We start from the raw sequence: 16,145 nt of genomic DNA on the forward strand, positions 1-16,145 counted from the left end.
AACAGTAGAGAGCTCAGCAGCCACTAACACCAGAAAGTTGAAACTAGCTCACATACCTTCACCAGACAATTTGTGTGACCCGGAACAGAGCCATGTACATAAATAATATCATGTTTTGTGTTGATCCTCCACACCTAGGAGACAAAGAAACCACAACATTACTGAGCTCATTTTATTCCAGCTTTACAAATGGTAGCTGAGCAAAGTGCAAACTGATTAACTGGAGGTGGTATTCCGAGGAAGAAGAATGTTCTGCAGAGACCTTAATGTGCCACAACATTCAGTCGTATGCTATTTGGAGTGCACAGCCTTCTAATGCAGGAGTTTGTTAAATAGTTTTAAGGGGCTTACAGTCAGGCAGGTTAAGACAACCCAACTGAAACTCCCAAGTCTCTTTCCCCCCCCAACAGTAAGAGCTGTTGTAAAACTCCTATGTGACAAATTAAGACAAATATGTTCATGCAAACATTATTGCAACCATTTGTCAGTTTCTAAATTCCATGAAGTGCTCAATTGAACAAGCATGTTTTCTAGTGAGGAATCATTAGTTTTAGTTAGAAGGCAGCAGCACACTTTGTCGCAGCCTAGAGGCTAATATGCTTTTTGTGCAAACTGCAGAGGTTGCTGGCAGACAGAATAGTAGGTGTAATAGAGTTTGAACAAACAGAATAGGCATGAAAATATTCACTGAAGGTCACCAGAAGCCTGATGCTTTTCCTCCTGCAAAGGCAGAGGTCTAGGGACACAGTGCAAAACACGAGCTGTGGAAGAGTCATCTGAAATCACAGTCCCCAAGGACTATGTATGTGTAAATGAAATTCAGACATCTTTGTAAGACAAAAAAACAAACAAACAAACCAAAAACAAACAGAAGCACACGTTTAGTCCTATTGTCTTTCAAACAAGCTTACTGCTAGCATAAATGGCAGACCGTACACCATGACATATGGCTAAGTCCATTTGCTTGGCGATGCAACCACCTTATTCACATTATAGTATAGTCAGACTTACCTTTAATCCAAAAGATGTCCTATAGATGTTACCCATTTTACCAGGCATTTTCTTCCCCGGGAAAACTCTGGAAACTTTCTAGATAACAAACAGACCTCAAAATTATATAATTGCAAGAGGTATTCCTATAAACTTGAGAGTAGCAGCAAGGTTGGTGTTTACAATGTTGAAAACATGCAATATTGATAAGCATTTAAAATGCTAATCGTTACTTGCTGGATGCTAAGTATTACTTTGTGTGTTTTCTGAAATAGTTGACCTCAACCATAAAACCACTATAAATAATACTGCTGTAACCACAAAGGGATTCTAGCTTTGCTTAATATGTAATTATTATAATTCAGACAAAATATTCACTCATCCCATATACTCGTTCAGTGAAAATGAAGAAAAGGTACAGTTCTTTGAAACTGCTGTCATCACACCACTCTCACCTATATCATAGCCAATAGTAACTGGCAAACATGCCGAAAATACATGTGGATGCCTGTACAGCTCCGGAGCAGTCCTGCCTTAGAAGGCTGCCATAGTTAAGATAAATTTTAGCTTCTCCCTTTACCCAATCCATGAGTTTTATACTTATATACAATGGATTTTTTCAGAAGAGAATCTAAAATGACACTTCTTGCTATTGCTTAATTTCTGTATCCCATTTTTGCTTGGCTGGGAATACCCTGGAGAATAAGAGGGAAAAAAAAAAAAAAAAAAAGGGCAAGAATAACTGAATAACTTAAATAATTTTCAGTTCTATAGAATTTTCCAGGGTTTTGCATCAACCTCCTGTAACATTGTATTAATAATTAATTGTCTTTATTTATTCAACTTCTAGGAAAGTCTTGATTTCAGGAAATCAACCGCAATAACCCTCTAGAACATAATTTTGTCCTACACAGGGCAGGATTACAAAAATACCTGAGGTGGTCAGCACTAGACTGGAAAATTACAGACAATTCAGGCTCAGTACTGTGACTCTGTTGGTTTTAATTCAGCAGCAAAGCTGGCTTGCAGAAAGTCCTCTTAGCTCAGCCTAAATGTTGTGCAAATGTTACAGGGACAGAATTTAAAATGCATCTGTTCCAAAGAATTTTTGAAGTAATACTGCTTATAGTTTTAAACTTGAAGGTATTTCGTAGTCTGCTTAAAAAGGCTATGAAGCCAAGGAACTACTTCTGGGATGAAAGCTCAATAAGCAGCTCCACAAACCAGTATAACTTAAGGCAATCAAGGGTTCCACAGTACAGCTATCTACTCCTGCAGAGAACTGCACAATATCTGCAGCATAAAATGAGTACACCTTCTCTAATGCAGAAATGATTTTCAGAATTCTCTGTGAAGTTTTAGGACTATTTCTCTCAGCTATAGCACAAGATACCAGAATTTGCTCAGCTACTTACCAGCAATACAGTATACTCATACAGTTATCTGCACTGTTCGTTATAGAGGTTTCTGAATCTCATTTGGAACAGCTGGAGTTCTCTGCTACCACAGAGCAGATAATTCATTTCTAGTTAGTAGTTCTAAATATAAAGGAGAATATTTACAACAGGAAGTGAGAAGGCATCAGAATCCTTACATTGGTAGATATTGCTCCAGGACGCCTGTGAGTTTTAGTTTGGCCGTGGCTGGCAGGCTGGCCTTTAAATCCCCATCTTTTCATGACACCTTGAAATCCTTTACCAATTCTGTAATGGAGACAATAAAGAAACAAGCCTGGGTTAGACTTTCAGTAAATTTTCCAGCAATAAACAATACTTTCAGGCTCGTAAACATTTTATAAATGTTTACTTTTTACTTTTAGAAAAGTTCAGCAGATACAAGAAAATATTTTAAATATATCTGTAATCTATACAATGAACATATTCTAGTACAATACTTCAATGTTGCTTTAGAGAGTAAGAAGCATGATGAAGAAGTCACACTACAATGTTCCTTGTCATGACTGTACATGGTATTATGATAACACTTTAACCAATATCAAGATTTGACACCATAAAAACAAAAACCCCACACCAAAAGTAGCTGCATAACAAAATATACCACATGGAACGTAATGAAAGGCAATGTCAAGAGAGGGAGAGTATGGCTGCTTGGACTGTCATCAAAATAAGCCAAGGGACGTTTCTTCTCCCAACTACAATAAGTTAATCTCCTGAACACAGCTTGTTTTCACTACACAGTCTGTAGTAAAAGCATTTAACACATTTGATCTGGACTCATCTGACAAACAAGCTCTAAAACAAAGTAACAAATAAATGCATCTTCAATGCCTCAATATGAAGCAAATATAATTACTGACTCTGGAGTTCTGTTTACTGCAAGGAGAGACTCGACAGGAAAATCTGCTTCATGGTTACAGAAAAGAAAAGCAGATTACAGTGCGTGTTTATATCCACAGTGTCAGTTTCCAAAAGGAAAAGTATGTCCACAGGGTTTGTGGCTTCCCTAATCATTTAATTTTTGTAACAAGATGATCCAATTTACAGAAATCCTTTCTCCGCTAATGCACTTTGCAATGTCACAGTCCTGTTAGTCGCAGCATCACACCCTTCCAGCCAAACACTGGAAAATAAAACTGGGAATAATCATGCATACACCATGTTGTACCTATGGACAACACTTTGTCATCTTCCCTGATCATAAAAGTGAAAAGAAAAATAGACAAATCTGAGAACATCAAAAGGGGATCCTTTCCTCTTCCACTTGAATGCTTCTCTGACTGGTGGTCTACTTGCCCATAGCATTTTTTTCCTTTAAAGCTATCTATTATGGCCATGCTTTTCAAGTAGACTGCTTCTGGCATCTCTACTGGAAGATGGAATTAGTGAATTCTCTAAAGCCACGAGCAAGTGCATCACACAACAGCTGTGCACTTAGCAGAGAGAGCATACTGGGGGCCATGATTAATTCTTTAGCTGCAGAAACATTTTTGCAATTCATAGAAAACCATAGAGCCATCTAAAGCATTATTTCAAAAGAAAACACTACTGTCAAGTTCAATCAAAAAGCAAAACCCTTGAAGTCATGAACAACTTCAATATTTCATTTAATTGGGATCACTTTTAAGAAATCAACAATTTTGAACCTTGTACACTATACTTTCCAGTAAAATATAAAAATGCAATCCTGCTAGAAATATTTAATATTTGTAAGAGGTGACTTTTGAGAAAATATTTATTTCATCAAATACAATAAGATACCATAAGAGTTCTTAGAGTTTAATGATTTACATGACGATGCAATAGACCATGCTTATCTACTATTAGTCTTCTTTTCAGCTATACACACACTCAGTTTGTAACACCAAAACCTTAAGAAAATGTATAGAAAGTTTGGACAGACTGGAAAAAGAGTATACTGGTAAACCTTACATTTCTCAGATATCTGTTGATCTGGAATATGAAAACAGTCATCAATATCTGAAATATTCTGATAAAGGTCAAGAAAGAGATCTCAATTGTGAGATTAGAATTTTTTCTAATGTTTAAAGCTTTACTAAGTACCAACGTACTTTTATCATATTTATTCAATCATTCTTTAGAATAGTTTCACTTCCCCCATGTTAAGAATTGGCTGAAGGTCACTGAATCACCTACAAATGCACTTGATCTTATGATTTTCTGAACTTTAGTTTTCCACTCAACATGACCCTCAATCACCATTATGATTCAAAACAAAGTTTTATAAATTACAGAAGTGAAATATAGTTTTTAATAAACAATTTAGTAAGAAGGAACTCTACTTTTATTTCATTCTGAAGTTTCTCATTTTTTTGTTAAGAAGGAATAAGCTGTGTTTCAAGAATGTTATACACATGTCAAGATGAAAAGCAATTATACAGACGGTATATAGGTTTTCCCAACCTTATCTTTTTTTCTGAAATAAAGCTGGAGCCAGAATAAAAGCCACAGGATTACATAAATCAAACAAAGTCTAAAATTCAATAAGGAACTGCTAGGATCTATTTAAACCCAACTAAAAAGGAGGACTGTTCAGTCAGGCATTTACTAGCTCAGCCAATGTTCCTTGGTCACTCTAGAAGAATATCATACTTGCAACCTGAGTCCACGTTGATGAGCCTGTGATCTGTTCTCCCGTGGTGATTTCTCTATTATATGCAAAGAATAAATACTAAGAATATTTTTTTCATCACTTAAAATTTACTTCTAGTGCAAAGATCTTACATTCTTCTAATTATATGAAATGCAAAGTGGTTTTGAAACTGGTACTTATAAAAGCAAGGAAAAGAATTTAAGATGCATGCTGTTCAAGAAACAATGCCAAAAAAATCAGAGATTTGTACCCATTTATAGTCATCTTTAACTTTCTGAATTCTGCCCAAAAAGAACAATTATTTGTAAAACATTGTTGTCAACTTCTGAACAGATGCTAGCTGTCAGCTCTTAGTATCACCAATTAATTTCAGATTGCTTCGTTGCTCTCTTCACTCATTTTAAAAATTACTAAGTGTGAATGAACACAGCAAGTATCACTAGTCACATGCAAAAAAATATTACCAAACCAAAAGTAGTGTTTTCCAAAAGTGAACAAAACAGAAAATTCCAGCATAAGTACACTACATCCTCTGTTAATAAGTCTTGTAAGTTCATTTCCACTAAGTGTTTCTTAGCGTGAGCTAGTCCAAAATCAAAAGATTATAGCATATAGTTACCACATATGAAATACAATGGGATTACCCATAAAAGATACCAATGAAACGTTATCTTTCCCAGAGTTGCTTTTGGTGATCACCACCTCATCTAGGAATGCCTCAAAAAAATATTTCTATGAAATCCTTGAACGTAAACATACAATTCTGATCTCAAATAAACTCAGATGTATAAGAAAAGGGATATCTCCAAAATCTTTTACTAAGTATAGTTCTGCTAACTTAAAATATTTTCAAAAACACTGTGGTTTTGCATAGCAGGACCTTAATCTAGACCCAAATTTCAAACAGAATTAAAATCTAGATTCTACTCTGAAAGAATCAAGTTGCATGTGTGGTATCTGAGAGATGGTTATTGAGAACTTACATTAAAGTACAACATTTCTCACCCTACTTGCATTGTTGAGATTTCTTGATAAGATACTTACTACCTGTTGTCTTGGCTTGAATCAAGGATTGAAACAGTATCTGAACAAGTATGCGTCAGACCTATCTTCATTAGGCTTGATAGTACATCAAGTATGTACTCTTTTGTAATACACTGAATTTAGGCACTCACTTTACTTAGCTCCATCGAAGCATGATTGCTTGGATCCCACAAAGGAACCACAGGCAACAATCATGCATATGCAAAACTAACATGAACGTTAAATGAAATGAAAATAATCATTCTGTAGAGCTAGAAATAGAGTTTAATTAGACACAGTTGTTCTAGCCTCACCTGCTGGAAAGCAGCTGTTCAATTCAACCGCACAGTTCTTACAAAACCTCAATTTCCAGGTCTGATAGAAGCAAAATGCCAGTAACTAATGACCCAACGTTCATTTGAAAGCTACCAAAATAAAGCACTGTAATTAAGCAACACTCTAGTTTGCTGCTAACTCCTGAACTTAGCTGATTTAAAGAAAAATTATTTAAGATACTGTAGAGGAAAAGGACTCCAACTATTTGGTCGAATGATTTCAGACAACTACAGAGAACACTTTTGGATTCAGATGATGCTGTTAGCCTACAAAGCTTAAATAAAGCCACTAACCACACAAGAAGAAGTCACCGTTTGCACATTTCAAAAATAATCACCTTTGGCTTTTTCTTTGGAGTGACAAAATTTCTGATGTTTCATTAGTTTCAGAAAACGTTCACATGAAAGGCAACGAAGCAGCAGAAAAAAAAATCTATTCTAACTCATGTTCCATCCAGCACTCAGGCTACCAGTTCAAGGCCCGGTCCCACCTCCTCCCACCTCATGTTTTGGAAAGATTTGTACCACATTGAGGAACAAGCTGGGGCATGCAACCAGTCCAGTTGAAAGCCTGAAGAACACATATATCACACAGCACTTCTCCTTCATGCACCTCATGGTGGCAGCAAGCTGGAGGAGCTGTGTAGAAGCAAGCACCACCACCTCTGGGTAGCTATGCCATCTCAAACACATCAAATAAGCACAGTCCTTAACAGAATCATTTCTGGATTGTGCTATGTATTTGAAAGAATATTAGGGCTAAAAACGACTAACAGGCCACAGGAATTGTGAGGTTTGCTCCCATCTCAAATACAATTCTCAACAATATGCACCTTTGATACATACCTCTGAAACAGAGGACAAGCCTACTTTAAGAACAAGTATGAAATTTAAGGCTGGATTTTAAATTGCTGACAACGAGCACTAAGGAAAATATTCAGCACTAACAAGACTGACAGCTCCCAGACACTGCCGACTGTCAAGTGTTTTAGAAGCTACTCACACTGTGCTGAGCAAATTAAGAGACTTCATATAAAAACAAACTCTTTCTATCCCTAGCTGAGCCTTCTTGTTGCTGTGAGTGTTCTTCTTCAGAGATATAAATGAATCAAAACATTTCAAAAGATGATATTTCCAAAGAAATTTTAAAAGCAGATATCCCTAAGAAAACAAACAAACAAAAAAACTACCCTACATTTTGGTAATCAAATCTAATCAAGAGACCAACCAAGGCTTTTCTGAAACATAATACTAGTAGTTTGTTTAACATACGATAGAGAACTGAAAAAAAAAACAACCAGACACCTTGCTCATGTTTAAGGACCACATTTCTGATTTTCATCTTGGCAGAAGGTAGTATATAAAGGGATACTGTGCTCATCCGAATCATTAACAGTTGGTAAACATTTAAACATCATTTATATATCCCACTATATTCCCTCCTTACTGTTTTTTTTTAATGAAATTAATAATGCTATGAAAAGTAGCATTGACTTCCAGCATTGCACACTTAATTGTTTTCTCAAATTTAAAAAAAATCCTGACAATCTCAAAAATGTGAAGTACGTGTTAATGTAAAAAGTATTTCTAAAAACTGTACTAGCAGTGGTAGCAATTATTGGCTTTTAAATCCATAAGTGTTTGAATCAGGGAAATGGAACTTGCCTCCTGCTGTGACTCAGCACAGTATTCTTACGTAACCTTTCAAAATGCCAATATGGCTTCAGACCTCCAAGTGCCTATATCACCTCCGAAAGTGAAACCTTAGAGAGTAAAGGCTAATTTCAGCCTATGGACCAAACCTTCACAGATTCTCTCCTCCTACCGAAGATGCATCCTCTAAAGTGTGGTCCTGACACAAGTGTAATAAGTATATTCTCATTTCTATCTCGAAGTGAAGCCCAAATGCTATAGACCAATGCTGTAACCATTCCCAAGATAATTTGTTTACTCTTCATCAAAGCATTTCTAGGATATTTTTGTGGCATTGTGAACTCTGTATTCCTTATGTGTACAGTAACTAAGAATGATGGATACAGTATCCCGAAAAATAAAAACAAAACCCATCCAAGAATGGGACTAACAAATACCAGATGATGCTATATGGAATGAAGTAAAAGACCTAAAGAAAAACTGAAATGTACTCAAATAACTTCATTATTTTCCAAGAATCAAGATAATATAATGCAGAGCTCCAGAAAAGTGGCTATTAATTAATTACAGTAAAAGTCAGAATGAGAGAATGGCACAGAAGGAGGCTTAAAAAAAAAATAATCAGACATAGAAAGACTGGAACGATTAGGGAATAATACCAACATAAAAACCATGATAAAGGAAATCCTGATACCTCCTTCCAGTTTAAGAATTTTTTCTTCTCCTTTTATACTGGGCACCTGTACATCAGGATGACATGCTGCCAGTATCAGTGGTACAAACAGTTGATTTCCAAAGTTGGATCACTCAAATAGATGAAAAAATACTGTCTAAAAAGATGAGATGGATTCACCAAACACAGGCAGGAACGCTGACTGTTCTCAGGTGGCTCGTAGGTTCAAATGAGTACAGTCAGATAGAAATCAGTATTCTGAGGCTGCTTACCAGTATTCTCTTAAGGTGCCAAGAAGCTTTCCTAAGCACTTGGAAATACCTCTACAAAAACAAAGCTCTTCTGCATTAACCAATTGTGACATGGACTCTGCATGCATGGAAAGCTCCCATTCCCAATTATGCAAGTATTTTGCTTTACAAACAAGCCGTTGTCTCCCACCCGCTGCTCACTGAACACAGTTTAGGAGCTGAATTAATAATGCACCAGGTGCAAGTTTACATAAGCAAATCTGACAGAGAAAAATGCTAATCCCAGCCAACTCCTTGGTTTCCTGTTCTGAAATAAGGTGCCCTTATAGGTGTAATCAGTTGAGCCATATGAGAGCTGACTATTCTGCCGTGTTGAAACAGTCCATTTCCCCCAATATATGCAAAGCTCTGTGAGTAGTATTAGGCATTTCTAATATGTGAGACAATTACAACAGACACCACTTCAAACAAAGCCAGTTTGGTGTTACCTCCATTGCACAAAAAATTAAACATCAAATGGAAAACATTATCTTGGTGGCACAATGCAACAAAAACGCTTCACTAACGCTCGGAGATAGTTCTCATTTCTCTTGAGCAATGGCAATCGTGTACGTAACAGATGAAGCATGACTAGTCCCTGTGGCAAGATGCCAGATACTCTTTTGACACCCCCTACCACTTCAATCTCAATTTGGCATTCACTGTGGTCTGAGAGGAAATCATTCCTCCCACGTTAAAGTAAAAAGATGTTAGCAGTTGCTGGCAGAGGAGATGAGCTGGAATATGAGAAAACAATCCAGCAATTTGACAGTTCTCTTGTCCAGCTAAACGTACTCACTATCTTTTTGCTTTTCTTTCCGTCCACGTGATTAATCTCTTTGCTTCTCCTCACCAAATCAAAATTAGGCAGCTTTGCTGAGGGCTGAGGCCTCTTAGCACTTACTTGCTCCCACTTGCACATATTACACAGGCTGCACTGCTGACCTCCAGGCCTGTACTGAGCTTGTGAGCAGCTCTTCCTCGGGCTGTGTCAAGCCCTTCAGCACTCATCATGTTTGTGACAGATAGCACCTGCAGAACCACAGCCCTAATGCTTGAAGTTTTTTCTGTTTACAAACCACGTTGAAATTCAAAAGCCTCAGAGAAGAAAGATAATCCGATATTTCTGACCCAATGGCAGAGCAGTTTTCCATTGCAACTCTAATTCAACTTTTGCTGAGCCGTACATTCAAGCCAAAATAGAAGAACAAAGAATCCAACCAGGCCATTAGAAAGATAAAGCATTCATGAGAACACCGGGAACATACGTTTTTGCAGTAACATCCACAATCTGCCCCGGGCGGAAGTGAGCAGCATACAGAGGAGTACCTTCAAAGAAGAGGAGAGATAATTTTGAGCCAAGTGCCAAAACACTGAAATAAGTACCAACCATTGCCGTCCACGTTTGACTACAATCACAGGAAAGAGAGTTCTGTTTTTTATCCATATATTATTTGCTCTTCTTTATAAACCTCAGTGACCGAAATAGGTGCTTTCTAATTGCTACTTAAGCCCATTTCTCAGTTGCTAGCCCCATTTCAGATAAGTAGGAAGAAAGGGTTGGGGCTGTACTTAAAAATGCTGTATTCAAGACACTGAAAAAAGCCCAAAATGCAGAATTAGTTAAGACACTTACAATAAACAAGCTTGGCAAGAAAACAAAATGTGCTTCCTTTGTAACAATTAGTACTTCACAAAATGAGGGGGATTAAAAAAAAAAAGGAAGAAAAAAGCTTTGCAGTTTCTCCTCTTTGTCTGGACTCAGTGTTTCTAAACCAAAGACTGCAACAGAAGAACATCCACTTGGGAATTGCCTATACGTGACCTTGTAGTAGGAATAGTACTACTGTAGGTCAATGACATCACTCAATCAAGTGTAATTACCCACTTGATCAAGTTATAATTTTAATTAGAGATTTGCCTTCAGCTTTTTTTTTGTCCAAGTGCAATATTCTGTTATAAGCACCATTTAAAAGACAAACAGAATTGATAACTTCCTTTACTATAAATGAACTTTAATCTGAAGACCCGTAGAGCCGGGTTTCAGCAGAGCTTCCACTCTGTTTTAAGTCAATTAAAGAAATGAAATTTTAATCGCGTCATGTCCACATCTAACATCATGGGGTTTTCAGATCTGTATAAGTGATGTAAACCTCCCCTGTATCTCAAGAACAAAAATCCTCACATCAAATAATGTTATTTTATAACCCATATAGACCTGGGCTAACATTCCTGATGTCATTACATGACACATACAGACCTGGGCTAACATCTGTCAGCAGCAAGCAACTGATGTAAGATGAGGTACAAGAAGGATGTTACAGGCTAAAAATACACTCTCTTATTGACTTCAGTAAAAATCAGTGTATTGAAAATCTGGAATTCTACTATATACCAAGCGCATGCTTCCATTAATTACTCCAGACTTCCTCTTCATTCCAGACTTGATTTTTATCAGTTTATCACACTGTCTTAAATAGCTCTTGCCAAAAAACTTCCCTAGAAGCAAATAAAGATACAAAACAAGTTTGCTTGTGCTCAGTGACAGAGAAATAAGAGTTCTGCAATCGTTGGCAAAGTTCCATAGAAAACAAAAACATAACTCACTTTTTAACTTGGTTTAGATCTACAGGAAATTGCAGACACTAAATGACTGCATCCAAGTCAAAAAGATTACCTGGTTTAATTATGGCATCATCTGTCACATTAAACGTTGTAACTTTCTGCTTGCGTGGTACTCCAGCTTCTCTAAAAATTTCCATTTCAGCCTCTGATTTCTGTAACAAACAGCAGCCATTAAAAAAAAACAAAAGTGATCTTAAAATATTTGGAGTGTAGAAAGTGACCAGAGACGGTCAACAGCAATCAGACATCATACTGCATTTTTATCTTGAGAGTAATGTGTCTGCATTTCATTATTTGAGTAGTGAGCCCAGAGCTGCATCGCACAAACAAGAGGGAAATGAAGATTTCTAAGATCATGAGGAGAAAACTGATCATTCAGAACACATGTAAAATGTATCACTGCTTTTACATGACTTCAATTCTTTTCAAAATGTTCTATAATAATTTACATAATAATTTAAATTATAAATAAGAATTTAAATTTGGCCCATCCCTGGAGCACTCAAGGCCAGGTTGGATGGGGCCCTGGGCAGCCTGATCTGGTGGGTGGCAGCCCTGCTCATGGCAGGGGGTTGGAACTGGGTGGACTTTATGGTCCCTTCCAACCCAAACCATTCTGTGATTTTATAATTCTATGAAAACCACTTGCTCCTTTTCAGTGCTGCTAATCATTCAGTTCCACGTCACCACAAATTGCATTTATCCCATGTAACAAATAAAATCAGACCAACAGAGTCAGGCATTGCAAGAACTTCCAGAAACGCTTAACCGAGGCTGCAGGAAAAAAGTGATGCAGTTGATTCGGCTTCAAATGAATTCCAGAAAACCACTGAAGCATCTGACAGCGCTGCCACACTTGGGCAGTCACAGCACTGAGTTTCTCTTCTCAAGAGTTTGGTGCAATTATCTCTCAAGCAAAAAAACTTTGCTTTTTCAGACCACACTTTAGAACTGATTTTGTTTACTTTTGAGATCTGCACACTGTGCTTCCTTTTGGTTTTAAAAAGTTGTGAGATGTTACAAGAAGAGAATGAAAAACAAAAGGAACAGGAGGATGGATGGAACAGCTCTGACTCACCCATAAACCTCAACCTCTATCTTCACGAGTCTGTCCTCACCTGAGGAGGAAACGTGGTTACAGCCTTTGAAGGCTGATCATTCTTTAAATTACTTTTAAGTGATTTCTAAACTGGATTTCACGGTACAAAATGCTTCAGATAATACTATCTTTTTTAAAAAGGCCATCAATTAAATCCAAAAATCTCCCAAAAGACCATGAACATTTAAGGCGTTAATGGACAACAACTGTACTGAAGTGCAGTACCATACTGGAGGATAAATGCATGAAGCAAATCCCTCCTCTACTAGATGTCTGTGTGTCAATCCCTCATTTCCACTAATCTCACTCCAGCCTTTCCATTTTCTATACTACCTTAGCATGGTGTCTGTGAGCAGCCACACCACCATGGCCTTTACAAAGCCCCCTGAAAGGCAATGTTGGCAAGAAGAGAAGATGGAGTGAATTCTCAAATATTCTTCCTTGAAAAATTGAAAAAGACCAACAATGTCTTCCGATGTTAGAGGAAAATAATGAAGTATATAAAAATATTTTGGAAGAACTGTTACTATACTGACAGACTGGAGAGCTGGGCAGGGAGGAACCTGATGAGGTTTAACGAGAGTAAGTATAAAGTCCTGCACCTGGGAAGGAATAATTGCATGCATCAGTACAGGTTAGGGACTGATATGCTGGAGATGAGTTCTGCAGAGACGGACCTGGATGTTCTGGTGGGCAACAGGTTGGCCATGAGCCAGCAGCGTGCCCTTGTGGCCAAGGAGGCCAATGGTATCCTGGGGTGCATTAAAGAGCATGGCCAGCAGTTAGAGGGAGGTGATCCTCCCCCTCTACTCTGTGCTGATGAGGCCGCATTTAGAATACTGTGTCCAGTTCTGGGCTCCCCAGTTCAAAAAAGACAGGGATCTCCTAGAAGGAGTCCAGCAGAGAGACACAAAGATGATGAAGGGCCTGGAGCATCTTCCTATGAGGAAAGGCTGTACTGGGCTGACATCAGCCTGAATTTCTTTTTAGCTTGATGCAAAATACAAACACTTCCTATTTTTTAAGGAATTTGACACTCAAAAGAAATACATGAAAGACTCTTTGTCAGTGAAATTACTGAGGGAATCACTGGGTTGAATTCATTAAAAAAAATAAAAAAAAAAATCAGCAGCTGTGAGGAATCCAAGGAAGACAGGTGTTCCCGTGAGGAATTTACAGAAAATAAAGCGCATATGCTCACACAACACAGGAGCATTTCACTTCCTTTTAATTCTTGAGTTCAAACACTTCAGAGAGGAAAAAAAAAAACACTGAAAAATAAACATAGGAGAGCAATGACTCAAATCTGAGTTAAACCAGAAAAATAGATCATGTGTGGGTACCTGAGCAGTACAAGTGGTCAGAAACCAGGCCAAATTCTCTCAGAATCTCTGCAGTCCATACGAGAATGACGATGATGATGGTAACTATACAGAGCTCAGATCTAGGCCAGGTCCTCACCACAGATTTGTCCAAAGATACTCGGCCAATATCTTTATTAAAATCATAGGATCATAAAATGGCCTGGCTTGAAAAGGACCATAATGATCATCTAATTTCAACCCTCCTGCTATGCGCAGGGTTGCCAACCACCAGACCAGGCTGCCCAGAGCCACATCCAGCCTGGATAAACTTAACCAAATCAACAGGAAAAAGTCATCTCCAAGAGTATCATTTACATAATACAAATCATTGGAAAAGCCCTTGAATTGGCTTTTTATGTAGCTCTGCTATATGTGTTTCTCTCTGTTCCTCTTCGTCCCTTGCAAATTTTGACTCCGACAACACTGAATCGCAGCCAACATCACCTTCACAAAGAGACCAATTGTATGGAGTCTAACATGCAGAATACAAACTGAAAGCTGTTTGACTCTCACAATTATCAAATGTCTTAAACCAAGGTTATGGGAAACAAAAAGCACTGCTGTGATTTCTCCAGGAAAAACGTCACAGCTGGAAAGGGGAAACAGACCAAAGCAACACAAAAAGTAGAAGCAATGATGATAAAATACAGCATGAACCCACTGAACACATAAGGGAGAAAAAAGCCAAGAGATATACCAAATGAAAAAAAAAAAAAGCCAAAATCTCAAAGGGAGACAATCTGCTTAGTAATCACAAGCTCTATTTTCCTTCCTGCCTAAATCAAATAAATGAGTCTTGAGACACTGCAAGATGTGAAAAGTGATACTTGATAGAAATAATGGATCACAGAAACAGCGACCCTTTGAGGGAAAGCTTTGCTCCTGCCTTGATCTATAATTCGATTTTCCTCATCAGCACTGACGACAGCTCTGAAAAATGGCCAGAAGCACTGAAGGTGGCTGGGAACTTGGCATCACATGGGGGGGGCAGGGCTTCCAAACAAGTGTGTGGTTTTGGTATCGCTGCTGTTCATGAAGCCACCTTCCTGAAAACTCATCTCACACTTCTTCATCACTAAAACTAGCTGCCAAATACCAATCTCAACAGATCTGTGCAGGCATTACCACTAAACACCTCTTAACTAAGAACGGAGATTACAGTAGGCAAATAAGCAAGCATGAGTGTGATGAAAGATCAGTTTCCAAACACGTCACGTCAGACAGTTAATCTTTTAGAAGAATTCTGTTTGTATTATTGTTATACTGTCATCACAAGAGAAACAACTCCAAGAAAAACACCCAAAGCAGTTCACTTACAGAAAAAGGAGATACGTTTTTCCCTCCAACAAGCAGCTTTGCTGTTTTTCCACCTGAATCTTCCTTTGAAACGTACTTCAAAACATGGCAATCTTGCACCTTAACAAAAGGAAAATAGTGATTACTTAAGCATAAGCAGATGTGTATGCTTTGATGCTCGAGTAAGAGATTCTCAAGGCAAGTCAAAGTACATCTCTTCTTCACTCACATTTGTGTAACAGGAGATAGAGCGTACAGATAAGACCACGTGTTGCCCTTTTACCATAGACATTCTTTTCCTAATTAAACGCTTATCTTAGAGAAGATACTTGTAAAATGATACCAACATCTTCATGAATGCTCTAGTGAACTCCTATTGCCATCTTCTGCACGCAAGATGTGCAAAATATAAAGGGGGGCTATAAGAAAGAACTGGACAGGCTCTTTAGCAGGGCCTGCTGTGACAGAACAAGGGGAAATGGTTTCAAACTAAAAGTAGGGAGGTTTAGATTGGATATAAGGAAGAAGTGTTTTACAGTGAGAGTGGTGAGGCACTGGCACAAGTTGCCCAGAGAGATGGTGGATATCCCATCCCTGGAGACGTTCAAGGTCAGGCTGGATGGGGCTCTGAGCACCTGATGTAGCTGTAGGTGTCCCTGTTCATTGCAGGGCAGTTGGACTGGATGGCCTTTAAGGGTCTCTTCCAATTCCAACAACTCTATGGAA

The 16,145-nt window shown here is 38.0% G+C and overlaps 1 protein-coding gene across 1 annotated transcript in view; it reads right to left on the bottom strand.

The window, feature by feature from the left end:
• MRPL3 (mitochondrial ribosomal protein L3) overlaps window positions 1-16,145 on the bottom strand; it is a 28,295-nt gene that overhangs the window by 10,027 nt on the left and 2,123 nt on the right. The window contains exons 4-9 of the mRNA NM_001006366.2: window positions 15,441-15,539; window positions 11,713-11,812; window positions 10,304-10,364; window positions 2,585-2,693; window positions 1,012-1,089; window positions 57-134 (exon numbers count right to left, since the gene is read on the bottom strand). Coding sequence (NP_001006366.2) covers window positions 57-134; window positions 1,012-1,089; window positions 2,585-2,693; window positions 10,304-10,364; window positions 11,713-11,812; window positions 15,441-15,539 — 525 coding nt within the window. The remainder of the gene's footprint in view (window positions 1-56; window positions 135-1,011; window positions 1,090-2,584; window positions 2,694-10,303; window positions 10,365-11,712; window positions 11,813-15,440; window positions 15,540-16,145) is intronic.

This window comes from Gallus gallus, chromosome 2, assembly GCF_016699485.2.
Source record: "Gallus gallus isolate bGalGal1 chromosome 2, bGalGal1.mat.broiler.GRCg7b, whole genome shotgun sequence".
Taxonomy (NCBI): Eukaryota; Metazoa; Chordata; class Aves; order Galliformes; family Phasianidae; genus Gallus; species Gallus gallus.